General features: G+C 36.4%; 1 protein-coding gene across 1 annotated transcript in view; it reads left to right on the top strand.

The window, feature by feature from the left end:
* LOC111780422 (vacuolar protein sorting-associated protein, putative (DUF1162)) overlaps positions 1–16882 on the top strand; it is a 55733-nt gene that overhangs the window by 2214 nt on the left and 36637 nt on the right. Inside the window, exons 2-8 of the mRNA XM_087119671.1 lie at positions 562–639; positions 3393–3505; positions 5853–5946; positions 9553–9596; positions 10031–10099; positions 11406–11467; positions 15051–15243. Coding sequence (XP_086975797.1) covers positions 562–639; positions 3393–3505; positions 5853–5946; positions 9553–9596; positions 10031–10099; positions 11406–11467; positions 15051–15243 — 653 coding nt within the window. The remainder of the gene's footprint in view (positions 1–561; positions 640–3392; positions 3506–5852; positions 5947–9552; positions 9597–10030; positions 10100–11405; positions 11468–15050; positions 15244–16882) is intronic.

The raw sequence follows: 16882 nt of genomic DNA, 5'->3' as shown, positions 1-16882 counted from the left end.
AGTGAAGAAAAGGAAGGTCTCCCAACTTCTTTGATATATCCCTTGTGCTATATTAATGAGATATCTTGTTGATGGCCATGTTTTTATTTTTTTATTTTTGGATAGATAGTAGAAGTTTGAGTTAAGACGGAGTTGGTAGGTGTTGTTGTACTGTTCTAATCGATTTTATGATGTTAATTATGTGGTAGGATTTTCCATTGTGACTTTTCTACTGCCAATAAGAAGTTCTTGTTTCTTTCTTCCTTCCTCTTCTTCTTTCTTTCAATTTTATTAAATGAAGTTTAATTATGAAGTGTTGAAGTGCAACAATGGCTAACAAAAGAATTGGTATTGGTTTTCATTTAAGCATTGCAGTTTCTTTGGTTCTGGTTAGGAATATTTGTTTGTTTTAGGTGTTTTGTTCATAATTGAACTTTTATGCAACGCCTGTAACTTTTGCTCTTAGAAATGAAATTTCCTTGATATGAACAATAGCTCAAAATGGTTGCACATTCTATGTTATTGCTATTATTTTCAATTTTCTATATCAATCAGTTCTAAGAGCCACACTTCCTAATGCAGAGGAAATATTATTGGAGAATGTTGAGCTCATTCTAGAGGCCTTTGATTATCTTCAATTGCCATTTGCCCTAAAGCAAGGTACTTTTAAGTTCATAAGCAAAATGGAAAAACTGAACATGTTTGGTATCGGTATCCATAACATGTTTTTGTCCTTTCATACACATATTTGGAATATGTATATCATGTTTTCTACACCTTGTTTCTATCTTTTTTATTCATCTTCAATCATTTGGCGCAAATTAGCATTGGGATGTTGCAACATTTTTCTTCCTCTAGTTTTGGAACAAATTGCTTTTGCTTGATTAACAATTGGTTGTCAGGATACTTTAGATTTGAACCTATGCACTCTTTATTGGGGTAAACGCTCTCCCCTTCAAAGATTACAGTTTCCTTAGTCACTTGTTGGTCATTTTTATAATTCATGTATGGTGGCTCGGTTTACCTTTTTTTTTTCTTTGTATATTTCATTCCCCATTGTTTCTTATAGAAAAAAAAAAACCTTTTTTTTTTGGGTGGTTTTACTTCCAAAAACATCCCTATAAAGAAGAAAATATGTCTTTATTGCTGTACTCCCAATACCTATTTCATTATGGGGTTTTGCATGACTTTTTAAAAGGAAAAGAAAACGGACCACAATATTTCTCCGTTAGGAAAAGGGCTCCCTATACCTCTTAGAAGGTGTCGTTTGCTGAGGCTCTAAAGGTAAACAAGAGGAAAACTCTTAGTTGAAGGTATGGGATGCTCGTGTCTCACAACAAAAAAAAGCAGATAGAAGAGATGCATGACGTCTAAATTGGGAAGAAACCATAGTGATTACGAAGGGACTTCCATGACGACTAGGGTAAGGTTCTTGAAACCCTCCAAGAATAGACTAAATTTCCCTTCATTATTAAATCCTTTCGACCTGACAAAACCCTCCTTACATGCCCTTAAGCGGAGTGTGCTTGTATTCTTGTTACAAATAATGGTGGGTTACTTTTGGGCCTATTACATTTAATTGAGGTTTGGAACCCCATTCATGGTCAAATCAATGTTGTCCTTTCTTGGGAATTGGGTTAAATTGAGAAACATCCCCTTGCACCTCTGGTGCCTAAAAACATTTAAAGATTTAAAGCTGTGGGAATGTCTTTGGAGGTATTTTGGATTATTCTGACCTGAATTCTTGTCTCATTGATTGCTTGGAGGTTGCAATAAAGGTTAAAGGTCACTACTGTGGCTTTCTTGCTTCTAAAATTAAATTATTCAATAGGAGGATCCCTTTCTTGGCTGACTGTATAAGATGGTATCTGATTGGTTGGAAAAAAAAAAGTCGAAGGACATGGAGGCTTTTCGTCGGAGGCATCTGAAAATATTTATAGGGGTATGAAATGGGTCCTCGACAAATCTAGATGAATGGAAAGCTTTAGGATGACATCAATTGTCCGGAGGTTAAAATTTGGTATTTTGGCACCTTAGAAACTATTTCTCAAAGGACAATTTCATAAACCACTTCCAATGGATAGATCATGTGATGCTGAGAATATGGATTTAATGGGTTCCATGAGAAACAATGATCAGATTAAATGCCCCCCATCCCCCAAAATCATTTGAGCATCCTAGATCCCGTTGGGCCTTTAAACATCCAACTCCCTTTAAATCAGACAGAAAAAAAAAGATAATTCTAAAGCGGTTTCTTTTTTCTAAGGATAATCAAGCTTGATTATTTTAGTTGAAAGGCCAAATCTTTTCCACAAATGGAGAAAAAGAATTTAAAGGCTAAAGCTCTAGTCCTCGAGATAAAGGGAAACAAATTTAAAACGAAACTTCATATGATATCTCCTTGGCTAGTCTGAATGGTAGAAAGGAGGAAGACTTGGTCATCAAAATTTCTAGGAGAGAAGACAATGATGACCTTCCAATGCGATTCCATCATTGCTGTAGAGAGGTGAGGCTCGTGGGAGATAATTTTCTTTTCTAAGACAATGAGGTATTGCTAGTAACCCCTCACTCGTAGATGCCAATTTCAAATTCGCACAAAGAAGGTTTGCAGGAAAAAGACAAGGATTCAAATGCAGAGGTAGAGGACAATGACGTCCCTTTTTACATTAAAGATGATTAAATCTCTGAATAATGGAAGTAATGCATTAGGCTGATTTCGTGTAAAGGCAGTGTGGTAGCATAAAAGAAATCGAGGGAAATCACGAATTACGTAAAGGGTTTGGAGATGGAAATTGATGTCGTGTAGTTTAGTAGTCACTGGCCATGACGTTTCCTTATAAAGATTATCTCTTGGAATATTAGAGGGCTCGATGCTCCCCTTAAACATGTTAAACCTTTGTTAATTAGAGTTAGCCTGTATGTTGGGATTCTCCAAGAATCCAAATTAGAGGAGTTAGACAGGAAGATTATTAACTCTCTCTAGAGCTCGAGGTATATTGGCTAGTGTCTTTTAGAGGATGTGAGAACTGCAAGAAGGATTCTTATTTAGTTGGTAGGAACGGTATTGAATTTTCCTACCTCCAATATTTCGATGATACAATCATTTTTTTGGGGGTCAAAATCAAGCTTTTTTTTAATGTAAAACTGGTGGGCCAGTATAGATTTCTATCAATGAAAATTCTTCCATTTCTTTCTAGCAGTAGTCAAATCATTTGCACAAAAACCATTATCTTTCAAATTGTTACCTTCCCCCCACTCCTATATGTGCAATGAAACAATCTTTCAACTCTTCTAGATATAGACTAAAAATTCAGCCATTTCATGCTTGATATGTTTTTTGGTTAATTTTAATAGTTTAAATAAAATTTTAAATTAATATTCTTAAGCTTCATTTTCTTTTTTTGCTATTGTAGGTCGTGTGGGGAGGTTAAGCATCAAGATTCCATGGAAAAAGCTTGGATGGGATCCGATCATTATCATTTTGGAGGATATATATATTTCTGCATCTCAACGGGATGATGAAGAGGTAATTATCAACTTTATATATTTTTCTTAGGTAACAGGTTCTTTGGATGTAGTGAAGGGGAGGCCCTCCTCCCTCTAGAGGCAGGAGGGCTTTTTAGGAGGAGATGGGTGAACTTTTTGGTCTGTGTGGTTCATGTTGGTGCTTGGTTGGGAATTTTAATGTGATTAGGAGTCCCAAGAAAAGATGCAAGGGGGAACGAGACGAGATTGATGAGATAGTTTCATTGGTTCATTGAGGATTGTGAGCCCTTTGGTCTCCCTTATTTAATGGGAGATTTACTTGGTCCAATCGTAGTTCTCAAATTAGGATTGTCAAATTCTTTTTTTCAAAATGGTGGATGGATATTTTCCTCAAGGTGCGTCAATCCTTGGGACCTAGACTTGCATCTTATCGTTGGCCTTCATTCCTTGATTTTGGATGTTCCAGTTGGGGTTTTGTCCTTTTAGATTTGTAAATATGTGGTTGGATTATCCCTCTTTGAAATCCTTTCTCCCTTCGTGGTGGTAGGTGAGAGTGCCCGGAAATGGGAAAGGTATTGTTTCATTGGTAAGTTGAGGGCTCAAAAAGAAGCTTTGGAAGTGTGGAATAGGGAGGTGATCGAAGATCTAAGTATAAAAAATCAAGAGGTCATGGGTAAAAACACAACTCCAGAGGAGAGGACCTCCCAATAAGGGCGTGTATGTGGAGGTGGTTAGAAGAGAGGGCGGTGAGTTGGAGACAAAGATCTAAGGTGAATTTGGCTAAGGAAGGGAATTCCAATTTCGCTTATTCCCATAGAGTTTCTAGTGGTGGATGAAGTAAGAACTTTTTATCCAATTTTCCTTGGATATTGATCTTGGGGAGCTGGCCTTGGGGATGAAGAGATTAAAGAAGTGCGTTGATAATACAATTAATGAAGCCCAACCGAAGAGGACCCTCTGTCAAGACCTGATCCAAGGTATTGACCCTTCCTTGCAAAACCTACCCAAAGAACTTCACCTTCTGCACCAAGGACTAGAGGCCATAGCAGGGAGGAACGGTATTAATTTTAGAAGAAGATTTTCAAATTAATAATATTCACAAACAAGGATAATTCTGTAAAATCACTACATGATGATTGAATAGACTTGATGGATATCTGGAAAAGAGTTTTGAAGTCATCAGAAACAGAGTACTTGATTATATCTTCTTCACCTAGATGGCTATGCTTCTGAAAATCAACCTCCACGTTACTAACTAATATCAGAATCACAATCTGAGACCTCAATGTAGGGGGGAGAGTGATCATTGTGTGGGAATTTGTTTTAGAAGAAGATAGTAAAACCTTATCAAAATGTGTACCATTGAGCCCAATATTACAGCGTTCCACAACTACGTTGTGTGATAAATCCTTTGGAAGATCTTCTTTCTTTGGGTTGAATGTATCACTTTATGAACCACTAACTTTGTACAAGACTCTTCCACAATATTGACGTTAAGTTGGGGGACGTTTGGATCTTGAGAATACAAAACACAAAGGGGTATATCAATAGAAACAAGGCGTAGAGTGCTCGATCTCCACAACCACTTATCCTCCAAAAAATTGGTATTCCTCCCATCCCCCACCACATTATGAATAAACTGGGAAGCAAAGGAAACTTCATCAAAATATCTTTTCAAGGGTTTTTGGAGGTGCCTTTAGCCCCACCATCAGTCCAATCAAAGGGATGAGACCCATACTTACTAACAATAACCTTGTGCCATGAAGTGTCGGCTTCATGATACAATGCCAGAAGCTATTTAGTCAACTGGGCCGTGTTCTCACGTTTACTCTACTTATTTATGGGTTTTCTGTACTAGCTTCTATTATTTACATTAGATTGGTTCATCTCCCAGTATTGGTTATTTAGGGTTCCTGCTGGCACACACATATATAGCATTCAAAAAAGCACTCTGGTTTTTTGGCACATAATTGAAGAATTCGAAAAACAACTTGGTTTAGTGGCTTTTGTGCATTTCTTTGGGTGATTTGGGCAGAAAAAACAATTTTTTTTAATAATAATCAGAATCAACTTTAAGTTTTGCTCGTGTTCTGTCTTATCTTTGATAAGCTAAGTCTAAATTGTGTTTTTTTTAATTACTTTTTTTTTTCTAGTTTTTCTACTATATCCGCCAGTTGTAGACTCTTTTTGAAACTCGTTTGGCCCTTTGGATATTTCATATCTCAATAACTAATTGTTCTTTGGGATTTCTTTATTGGAGGGCTCAATAAACATAATTTACTTGGTAAAACCATTGAGTTAACGTGCAGCCTTCCAGAAGGAGATAGGATAATTTTAAACTTAATATCCCATTGTGAAATTGCTGGATATCTTTTTCTTTGTTCCAGTGGAGCTCAGATGTGGTTGAAAAAAGAGAATTTGCTGGGAAGAAGGCCAAAATTGCTGCTGCTGAGCTGGCAAAATTATCACGGCGTGTAAGTGGTGAGCTACTTGGCTTCCATTCATTGCATTGTCAATGTCCTTTTTTTTTTTGTCTTTTTTATAAACATTTTTCATTTATGTCCAATTTATGAATTCAAAGTCCATTTATTTTTATTGGTTTGGAGTTTCCTTGATGGGGTCCAGAATGAGAAGAAAGTTATATGGGTCCAATTTATTAGGGCTTTTTTGTGGTCTTTCTGAATGGTAAGGAACAACAAAGTGTTCAAGGATTGAGAAAAGTATTTGATAGTTTTTTTGAATCCTCATCTTTTTTGGCTTTCACAGTGTAAAAATTCCGTGCTTTTTCATAGTTATAGCTTGATATATTTTATATTCAATCGGAGTTCTTTTAGCACCCATTGGATTGTGGATTCTCTTGTCCCATCTTTTGTAATTTTATCACATCAATGAAACCGTTTGGAATTTCCTTAGTCAGCAGTTTTACTCATGAAATTCAATTTGTAAATATTAATGAGGTATGCTATCAGTTAGAACGAAGGAATAGAAGGATTTCAAGAATAAAGGTGAAGATATTGCATCTTCTTGCGGCAGATATAAGCTACTTGCACATTGAGTCTCTGGGTTTTGGTTTTTCTCTTGCTTTTCTTTATCAAAATGGAGTTGTCTTCGTTGCAGCTTGATTTCATTTGAGACTCAAAACCATAAGTTGCAAGTTTTTCCTTGATTGTAGAAGAATAAATAAAAGTTCATAAAAATTCTTGGATTTGGATGCAACAGAGTTATAAACCAGTTCTCATTGTCGTAATATTCAAGGAAGCTTTAGGCTTGAAAATTAATCTCTCCAAGTCCATGGCCTCGGATTAGTTTGAGGTTGCAAGCTGGTTGTCTTTTCCCTTTTGCATTTAGCAATGTCCCATGGTATCAATACTTGAACTATATCTTCTTCTAGAGCCTTCTTATTGAGAAGATTGAACTCATGAGTAATAAATGGAATAAAGGTCATATTTCCAAAAGGTGGCTGATTAACTTCAATTTAATCTCTGGTCTTCAGTCTTCCAACCTATATATTTGTTTTTATTGTTATGGTTATTGTTTGGATAAGGTACGCAACTTGTTATTGAAGAAATGAAAAGAAGCGGCTCAAAAGATACAAACTCAGGGAGTGAATTGAAACAGAAAATAAAGAAAATATAAATGCATCCCGATTCAAATTAATATCTAGCAAACAAGAATCCAACAAAAGACTTGTTGAGAGAACACGATGAAAAAAGCTTTCAATTTGCTGATTCAAGACGATCAAGCCAAGGAAGATATCACTCCAATTATTAATTCCATTAAAAATAAAATGAAGAAATGTATATAAGACATATCGTGTGGGGACTCTTAGAGATGGCAACTTTCTGCAAATTAGGTAGAATTTGGTAAACACTTTAAGGACCAAGCTGATTTTGGCGTTGGTAGGATTTGGTACTTCAATCTAACTTGTCTCTACTCTATTCCAAGCTCTATAGCTTATTCTTGTCTTTAAGCTAGGCCAAAGCTCTCTTGATACTTAGCTGCAACCGTCTCAACCTTCATGATTCACAGTTCCACAACTTCAATGAGATCTCAAAAGATTCTTTTAAGTCTTGATGAAATGTTGCCTTTTTCTAATCCTCCTTGGATTAAAGACCAAGATATGGTGAAAATGAATTTCAGCGAGCTAATGGTTGTTCTAGGTTGTTTGCTTACAAGAATTGGAAGGAGATTTAAAATGTTTTCAAAGATTATTTTAAGGATTTTGTTTCAATTAATCCCTTCATGGCAAACCAGACTTTACTAAATTTTAAGTGTGGAAATTCATTAATGATCTTGAATTTGAAGGTTGAAGGTAAATGGAGACTCGATGATGAGTTTTATTTGCTTATTGAAAAGTGGGCTCGTGAACAATCATCCAAATTTTGTTGAAGGTTATGGTGGATGAATCTCCATCAAGAACTTGCCAATAGCCAATTGGGATCTAGCCTAGTCAAAGTTGTCTGACCATTACTTTGGTGGTCTTGGGAGTTTCTTCTCACACTCTTTATATATGAGATTGCACTGATGCCTGTATAGAAAAAAGGACTTTGTGTAGTTTTCTTCCAGCTACAATTGAAATCAATGATAAAAAAAAGGGAATGTGTATAAGATTTGGTGATGTTAGATCCTCCAAATATCATTAAGAGCTCCTTGAATTACTTCTCCAATTCTCTGGATTTACATCGTTTACATCAAATCACAGGACTTTTTAACGTGAATGATGATGTATTGATCTTCTACCAACTTTAGTTTCAGAGAATAGGGAGATTGTAGTCGCTGAGTTAGTGATGAGTGTTTTTAACGGGTTTACTGTTCATGATCAGCTAACATTTTTTTTTTTTTTTATGTGATGCTTGGCTATCATTTACAACCTTTCTCCCGTTGCAGCATGCTCTGAGATTCTTGAGTCCTTTTTGAGGAATCTATTAAATTTTCGAGTCCTCAAAGCTCTTGACTGCTAGTGACGTTAAAAATTGTTATCCTACTGCTTGTCCATTATACTATACCCAGAGAAGTGAGGTTAAAAATTTAATTAGTGCATGAAAATTAAATTTACCAATAAGTTAAATCATATAAGTCCATTTAAAGAAACCCAATAAAGAGCAAATGCCCAACTTGCCAAACTCCAAATAAAAAGTTTCAAAAAGCTGTATTTTTTTTTAAGACCCGAATTATTTCTTCTTCCTTTTTCTTCACCTTTTGTTTTTGTGATTTCCCTCCCCTCCTTGGTGCCGTTTTCGACTGCCTTTGACAAATGGTGTTGCCTCTACTTTTATGTTTTGAGCTTTTATTTTGTAGGTGTGTCCCTTGCTTGTTTGTGGCGTGTCCACCCCGTTCAAATTTAAAAAAAAAGACATGGAATTTACGTGTTGGACACTTGTCTGAGCGTGTTTGAACATATCCGTGTCTGACTCGTGTATGACACAAACTCTTGTTAAAAAACAGAGGGTCCATGCTTCCTAGGCTTTTGGAGTGTTGAGATCGAGCATATGCCACATCATCCTTGGATCTCCTTGATGTGGCTTGAGGCCATGTATCTTTGTTGCATGCATGTGCTCTCCATGCTTGCTACTCATTCATGCACTTCACTGTGCTCTTTTAGCACTCGCAACGAGTCCCTATACCTTGCATATGTTTGCCCAATGATATGATGCATTGTGCCACTTGTCCCTTCTTGTAGCAACATGTTTCATATGATCTGAGGCTTCTAAGATATTTGGCACTAGCAGAAGCCAACCAATTCCATGCTTTGTAAAATACAATTGTTTCTAGTTTATTTCCATTAACTCGGTTTTCTGCAGGTGATTTGTTGATGAACTCAGCTTACTTATAAATAGCATCCTGCTTGTGTGACTAAAGATTGCTTTGAATCATCAAATGAGATCACATTGCACTACTTCATGTATTATTTTTGTACCATTTTGATTTAAACAAATTGAGTTCTGATTTACTGCGTTCTTTTTTTTTCAGTATTGTTTGCCCTGATACATTTTGTTTAAATCGTGTCCCAAAAGTAGGTTAAAATGTTTGTCGGGAAGTTCTCTTGTTACTAAAAAAAATAACTTCTTTCATGCTCCTTTTCTGCAGATAATCAGGCTGGGCAATCATTTATCTCTTACATTACTGCAAAGGTGATGCTAATTTCTTGCCTTGTAACATATCTTAGTGTCATTTTATATGCAGTGTTTTTTAAATGTTTATATGATGTTTTTATTCATGTTGAATTTGGATTTGGTCATATTGTGCATGTGCTATGTGCTCTGTGCTATGTGCTCATTCATATGTATATGCTCTTGAGACGAGTAAATTTAGGGACTGTTTTGTTGTACGAGTGAGAATTATTGGGCCTACGGGCTGAATTGTTGGTGTCCATTATCAGGCATGGAACTTGCAATACCAAAATTTTTATTCTAGAATAAGTATTATCACGTTTTTTTTTTTTAATTTGTATATATTTGATTTGGTAGATTTCTTATTATTCGTTTGTTGTCATATGTGGTTCTCGTGTGTTTATATATGTTTTGGATTTTAGTATTCATAATATGATCTCTTTCTTTCTTCTTAGATTCTTGACAACATTCAAATATCCATTAGAAATTTTCACGTCATGTTCCATGATATGACTGGTGACCTGGTAAGTCTTACCTATTATCCTCATTTCTCGTCATATGTTTTTCAATTATCAGTATGTTTGGTCTTTATTGGTTATTGTTGCAAGTCTAAATTAGCTTGCCGTTTTTCTTATTTTATTTGAGAGAGGTACATTTGATTTTTGCCATACACAAATGATAAAATAAATCTTAGATATCACGTAACAAGATAAGATAAATATAAATAAATTTTGTAGATACTAGCTAACAATATAGATAAGATTAATTACTTTCCTTATTTAATGAGATTGCACAAATATTCCTTAAATCAAACCTTTTTTTTTTACACTCCCCTCAAGTTGACGAATAGATATTATCCATTCCCAGCCTGGATACTAAATCTTCAATATATGTTTTTATTGTTTCTATTGTAAAGAAAATATATTTTATAAATATGTTGAGGTCTCTACAAAAAAAAAAAAAAAAAAAAAAAAAAAAAAAGAAACCTCTTAGAAAAACTAAAAACTAGAACGATTAGCCTCTTTTCATTTATTTAATATATATTTTTTCTTGTTAAAAAATTAATAAGAATAAACAATAATAATAATTAAAAAAAAAAGGCAAAACTGGGTGGAGATGGAGAATTGGGCGTGGGGGAGGGGATTCCGTTGAGCTCATGGGAATTTTTTCCCTTCACTCTTCCATTCCCAGCTCCCTTCTCAGCGGAGAAAACGAGCATCCCAGTAGGGAGAGAGAGTGAAAGGAAGAAGAGTTGTTGAAACTTGAGGGTTAGATGTGAGGGGGATATCCTACGTTGGCCAGATGATGATAGGAGAGGTGGGAACCCTATAAGAACCCTACAAGTATACCACCTTCCTTCTCAGCCAGTTTATCCAATGTACTGGACTTTTGATATTGGTCCTTCAAGTCTCTGATTCGTGCCCTTTGAAGTTGAAAGATTCTTTAAGATCCAAATTTATCTTAACTTGTCTTCTATATGGGGGACAATGGAATTCCCACATAGCAACATGTCATCCCATATTCAATACACTGATATGAGTATGTGAATATTGAAGGAAAATTTTGCACCTTTAACACTGCTCATTTCTCCATAAGGCATTTCTTACACCTTTTCTCTGTAATAGAAGGTATGATATTGTTTCTCGAAAACTAATGTTTGATAATTTTCTTTTGATGTTATTGATATTTCTCTACTTTATTTATCTTTTGGAATTTGTCTCTCGAGGGGAAAAAATGAAATACCAAGGTGTATCTGAGATTTTCTCTTAGTTGCTTATACTCCAGTGTCATGATGATCTCATTGTATTCCATGTTGCTGCGAGGCTGCAGGGACATATAAAGCTCGGTTTGAAGTTTTCCAGCCTGAAGATAATGAAGCAAATTTTGTTGGGGTAATTATTTCCCTCGTTTATTTTATTTTCTTCTCATGTTAGTTCCTGTGAGTAATTATGTTATGTGGATGGTACGCAAGTACGTTTACTCTCTTATGGTGCATTATTTTCCAGTTGAAGCTGATATTCATTTTAGTAAGATAATTTGTTCTTTTGCTATTGCTATTGGTGTCATATATTTCTTTGACTATTACTGTTTGGCTTTAGACTAAATGCTTGAAATTACCCTCATGTTCAATGCTATCCGTGCAACTGTTATCGTTTTTGGCTTTGTCTTGGTGCAAAGATTACCCTTACTTGCACAATTATGGCGGCCTCTCCTTTCTCACTTCCTAATTGAAATGCTGTTTACAATTCTTTTGGATGGGAGAGATTTTTCTTCTTTTTTATTATGATTGAACAGGTTAGTACAATTATTCAAAGTAGACTCAATAAAAGCAAAAAAGAAAGAGGGAAAGCTAAAGATAGCCCCTATGCAAAAAGTCCCACATTATTACAAATATCATCAAGAAAATAGCTAACAAAACTTTAGGTAAGGAAGACCGAATGATATCTTCCTTTGACGGTGCAAAGAAGATCTTCCTTCGGCAGCAATTTCTGCTTCAGTTTGTCAGTTTGTCCTTCGTGCATGCTGAATTAAGATCAGAATCATTCTTTTTTTCACTCTCCATTTTCAAAGGTTTCCAGCTCCAAATTTCAGCATCGTTTATGGTCCATATCTTCCCACAAAATAAAATATTCTTTGGAGTAATGCTACTAAAGAAATCTTTCTATGTTTGGGTTAATTGTTTTGACCTTCCCTCATCACGACTCTTTTTTTTCCCTCCCTTGGCTCGACATACAGCTTCAGATTGAAAAATTAGTTTGGAAGAGAGAAGACTGCTGAAATTTTTAGAATTGACTGCCGATCTGTATTTGGTCTTGACTTTTCAGCCACAAGTTAAAGACAGCACCAGAATAATGCTCCTATCCCAACTCCATTAACAATTTTTGTAATGCACATTTGTACATCTGACTGTTACTAAATAGAATAAGCATTTTATGATGAACTACGTTTTAGAAAATGTTCAAAGAAGATGCTTTAATGGATAAAGTAGAAGCCCCTCAGCTGACTCCTAAGATAAGGCCATGTCACTTACCGATCATTGTATCCTGCCTCATCCAACCCTGAACGTTCAGCTCTTGAAGGAAACAAGGGATGCAAAAAATAAACATGTCGTAGTAACATCAGTACCTAGCACTTCATCATGTTTCCTTCTAACCCTTAACTTACTCCGTATTCATTTGCCCACTACTTCCTCTGTGGGTTTCGATACTGGCGTGAGACATCGGGCAAGAGTAGCCCTTGAAGTAGAAGCCCCTCAAATGACTCTTAAGATAAGGCCATGCCACTTACTGATCATTGTATCTTGCCTCATCCAACCTTGAGAACGTTCAGGTCTTGAAGGAAGCAAGGGATGCAAAAAAGAACCATGTTCGTAGTAACATCAGAACCTAGTGTCACAGTCAACTTTTTCAACCATGCAGTGTCGTGATCTTGACACGCTCATGACCAGCCTTGAGGGAAACTCAAGCCCCATGTTCATTTTTCTCCCATATTTGTGGCTTCATCAGACCTTAGGCGAGGTTTGTCTTCGCCTACCGAACACAACTTGTGCGGAATCCAAGCTTGTTCGGCCACACATGTTGCCTACATGCGTATGTTCAGTGGTCTGCGACCCAATCGACTTGCCTCTACAATAGGCCGAGTAATCCGGTTCGACCTTGCCTCTACACTATCACAGCCGACTCGGTCATGCCATCAAGAATGGACCCACATGTCTTTCATAATATTGGGACATCCAAACATCCATCCATCCATCCATCCATCCATCCGGGTTTTATCGAGGCATTGGACCTTCCCGTATCCATGCTATATCGTTTACGAATTCCGTATCGGATAATAGGTGTATGATCCAACCTTTGACACATTGGCTGGGGCACAATGTCGACACACTCGTGTCGTCCGACACTGTTCTTGAAAATTCATTTTAAAGGAAGTCACTTGACACACTTGTCTCACAATGCTCGCCCTAACTGTGACGCGCGTATGTGCCACAGGGTAGTTCGCTTAGGCCATAGGGCCTAGGGGTGGTGGAGAACTGACACCACGTCTCCTCCTAAGGTACATTATGTGGCATTTTCAATCTGGCAGATGTAGACATGAGATTGACGAACGGTAATACGGTGTTGTGGAGCGTCCATTCGGTGCTCGATTGACACCCAATTTGGCGAGTTTTCATATTTTATATGGACGGACTTGAGTTTAGAACGCATGTGGAAATTCCCTCAAGAACCCCGACTTTTGAAGTTTAGGCCTAGGGCCCTACTTGGCCCTTCAACAAGCATATATTTGACACTCTTGTTTACTCGTTCCTCCTTCTTGCCTATGCTTCGACTTGGCTTCAATGTACACCGTATATGGTATGTTGGATGATGCCCCATCCTCCTTGGTCGCATCGTGACTCTGTCTTTTCTCGGCCCTCGCGTGACCGGTTGGGCGCTACTTTGTGTCGCCACCTTGTCATGACTGCATGTGAGGGTTACAACTCTTCATAGAATGGTTGTGACATCTATCACTTCATCATGTTTCCTTCCAACCCCTAACTTATTCGGTATTCATTTGCTCACTACTTCCTTTGTGGGCACTGAATTTCAATACTAGCACGAGACATCGGGCAAGAGAAGCCACCCCCCTTTGTTGAAGAAATTGAGCATTCTCATGATTTATTTTTCTAAACTTTGCTAGTTGAATGAATGAAAACTCTAAGCTAATAATAATGTCAATAAAAATTCTAGAATCAATGTAGATTCCCATGCACGACTATTTTTACTTTTGACTCCATTCAAAATCAATTTTAATCGCCTAAATAAAATTACTCTCCCAAAATTATACCAAAGTTGCTAGAACAATTACGCATTATCGGTTTTACAAATACTCTTATTAATGGAAATTACTACATCTATTTGATACTTGTATTTTCCAATAATTTTACTAGAATTATGTATGTGCTAGAATTATGCATTTAAGTTTGGAGTTTAATTGATTGAGCCCCAAAGAAGTCTTATATATGTGTTAGAATTATGCATTTAAGGGTTGAAAAATAAAATCTTAATGGAGGGTCTAAATTTTTTATATAGATTAAAATTGATACAATTTTTGTTTGGAGTTTAATTGATTGAGCCCCAAAGTTGTGTGGTATAATTTGATTTTTTTTTCTTTCGGAAAACCTTTGTTTTCCTCCACTATTTACTCCTGAAGAGTTATTATTTTTTTTTTTTTAATTTTATTTTATTATTATTTTTTTTCCGAAACATTTATTTATTTGTATCTTTTCAACAATAACTTGTTCTTTGTTCTGAGAAGAAAAGGTTTTGTTCTTTCCATATGGTAAATTTGTTATTTGTTTGTTTAGGGTTTTTGAATGTTTAGTAGTTCTCTTATCATGACAGGTAAAATTTTGCAGCTTGGATAGACATGCTATGATATTATATTAAACGTTGAACTTTAACTTATGTAAATTTTGATGATCTCATTGTCAAGGGCATTGGCTGGAAGGACAAGAGGAAGCCAAGTCAATAAACTAATGGAGATTGTAGGCTTGGAAATTTATTGTTCATGTCAAAGTGCGGTTGATGTGGAGGGATTCCAAGAAGCAGGGAGGGCTAAAATAAGCCCATTGGAAGAAAAAAATGACTTCATATTAGCTCCATGTGATGCGGTCTTGTCACTTATGGTAAGATTCAAACATAAATAGCCTTATTGCCGAACAGGATTTGCTTCCCCTGCACGACTAGGGATTTTTAAGTTAGAAAATATGCACCTTTCTTTCCTATGAGATCGCTAGTTTTCTTACTAACTTTGGAGTTGGGGCTTTAGTTTGTTCGGGGTTGCTATGGTGCGTAATAAGGAATGTTGGTCTTTGTTTGAGGATATTGCGATTATCTGCTGTTTTGCGATAAGGGGAGGTTCTTGTGGAAGACATGTTGTGGATTGAGAGAAATAGTAGAATTCTTAGTGGGGTGCAGTGGATTTTAGAAGAGGTTTGAGAGAGGTGAGATTTAATGCTTCTTTATGGGCGTCGGTAATTGTCCAACTTTTCGTAGTTTTCAACTAAGTAATATTCTTTTGGATTGGAGTCCATTCTTGTAGGTAGTCGAGGGCTTCTTTTGGAGGCTTGTTTTTTGTATGCCTTTGCATATTCATTGATTTATCTCCACAGAAATTAAGTTCCTCCCCCCCCCCCCCCCCCCCCCAAAAAAAAAAAAAGATCAAGCAGTTCTGACTTGCTCTCACCCTTAGAGTAATGAATGTCTCTTGTTTAAAACAAAACTACTGATCTTCCATATGATTCCACACAAACCCAAACATCTTTAGAGCTTTGTAGATATTTAATTAATCTCTAATCAAAATTAGCCATCTTCGTCTTGTGAATAAGGACTATGTCAGGGCAAGGCTGCATTTTAAACTTCTTCAATAGCTATCTTTTACATTGATCTCCTAACCTCTTGTCTTCCATTGATATAATCTTCATGAGAACCTAGGAGTAAGAAAACCTCCCTACTAGGTCCTTGAACTAATACTCAAAGTTGAAGGGGTGGATAGATTTCATAAACTTGAAGACCATGAACATCAAAAGGAGGAGGTTAACTTCTTTTTTCTTTTAAAAAAATGGACAAGAACACTTGTGGATTCATACCGGCTACAATCAAAATTCAGGATTGTAGTTGTGCCAGTATAGAGGTGAATAAGAACTCTTGTGGATTCATACAGGCTACAATTGGAATTCGGGACGATAGTTTTGCCCGCATAGGGGTGAAGAAGAACTCCCGTGGATTAATTCTTGCTCCTGTCAATACTCATATCTTTGATTGGGTGATATAAAATATATTGGTTGGGTATTCTAACAATTTGAATCTTTTTCCTAGTGATCTTTTGAATCCATTGGATGTTTAAGGTGTAAAAATGGTTATTGAAGACGAAAATTATCCTTGGATTTGACCCCTTTTGCCCTTTGATACTGAGTCTATCCAGCTACCCGATTTATTATGAGAGGACAGGGAGTTTGATTTAAATGAGTTAGGGTATGCAAATTTAAATGAGCCAAAGTCAAGTTTTTTTGAACCAGAGACAAAGCTTTTCATTGAATAGGTGGAAAGAGACGCTCAATGATACAAACTTCATATGGGAGTGAAAAATAGTACCCAACGGGGGGAAAAAAAAAAAAACTGAAAATGGAACAGAAAAAGAAAAAAAGAAAAAACAAGATGCAAAAAAGGACCTCCATAATGGGAAACACGAAGTGAATTGGACAAAAATTAACTAGCAAAGCCAGAGCTCGGAGGACCAAACTCAACACAAAAGATCGCACTCCG

This window comes from Cucurbita pepo, chromosome 18 (assembly GCF_057944985.1).
Source record: "Cucurbita pepo subsp. pepo isolate OVF chromosome 18, ASM5794498v1, whole genome shotgun sequence".
NCBI classification, from domain to species: Eukaryota; Viridiplantae; Streptophyta; class Magnoliopsida; order Cucurbitales; family Cucurbitaceae; genus Cucurbita; species Cucurbita pepo.
Note: the sequence above shows the minus strand (reverse complement) of the source record. Positions and strands in the feature narration are given on the sequence as shown.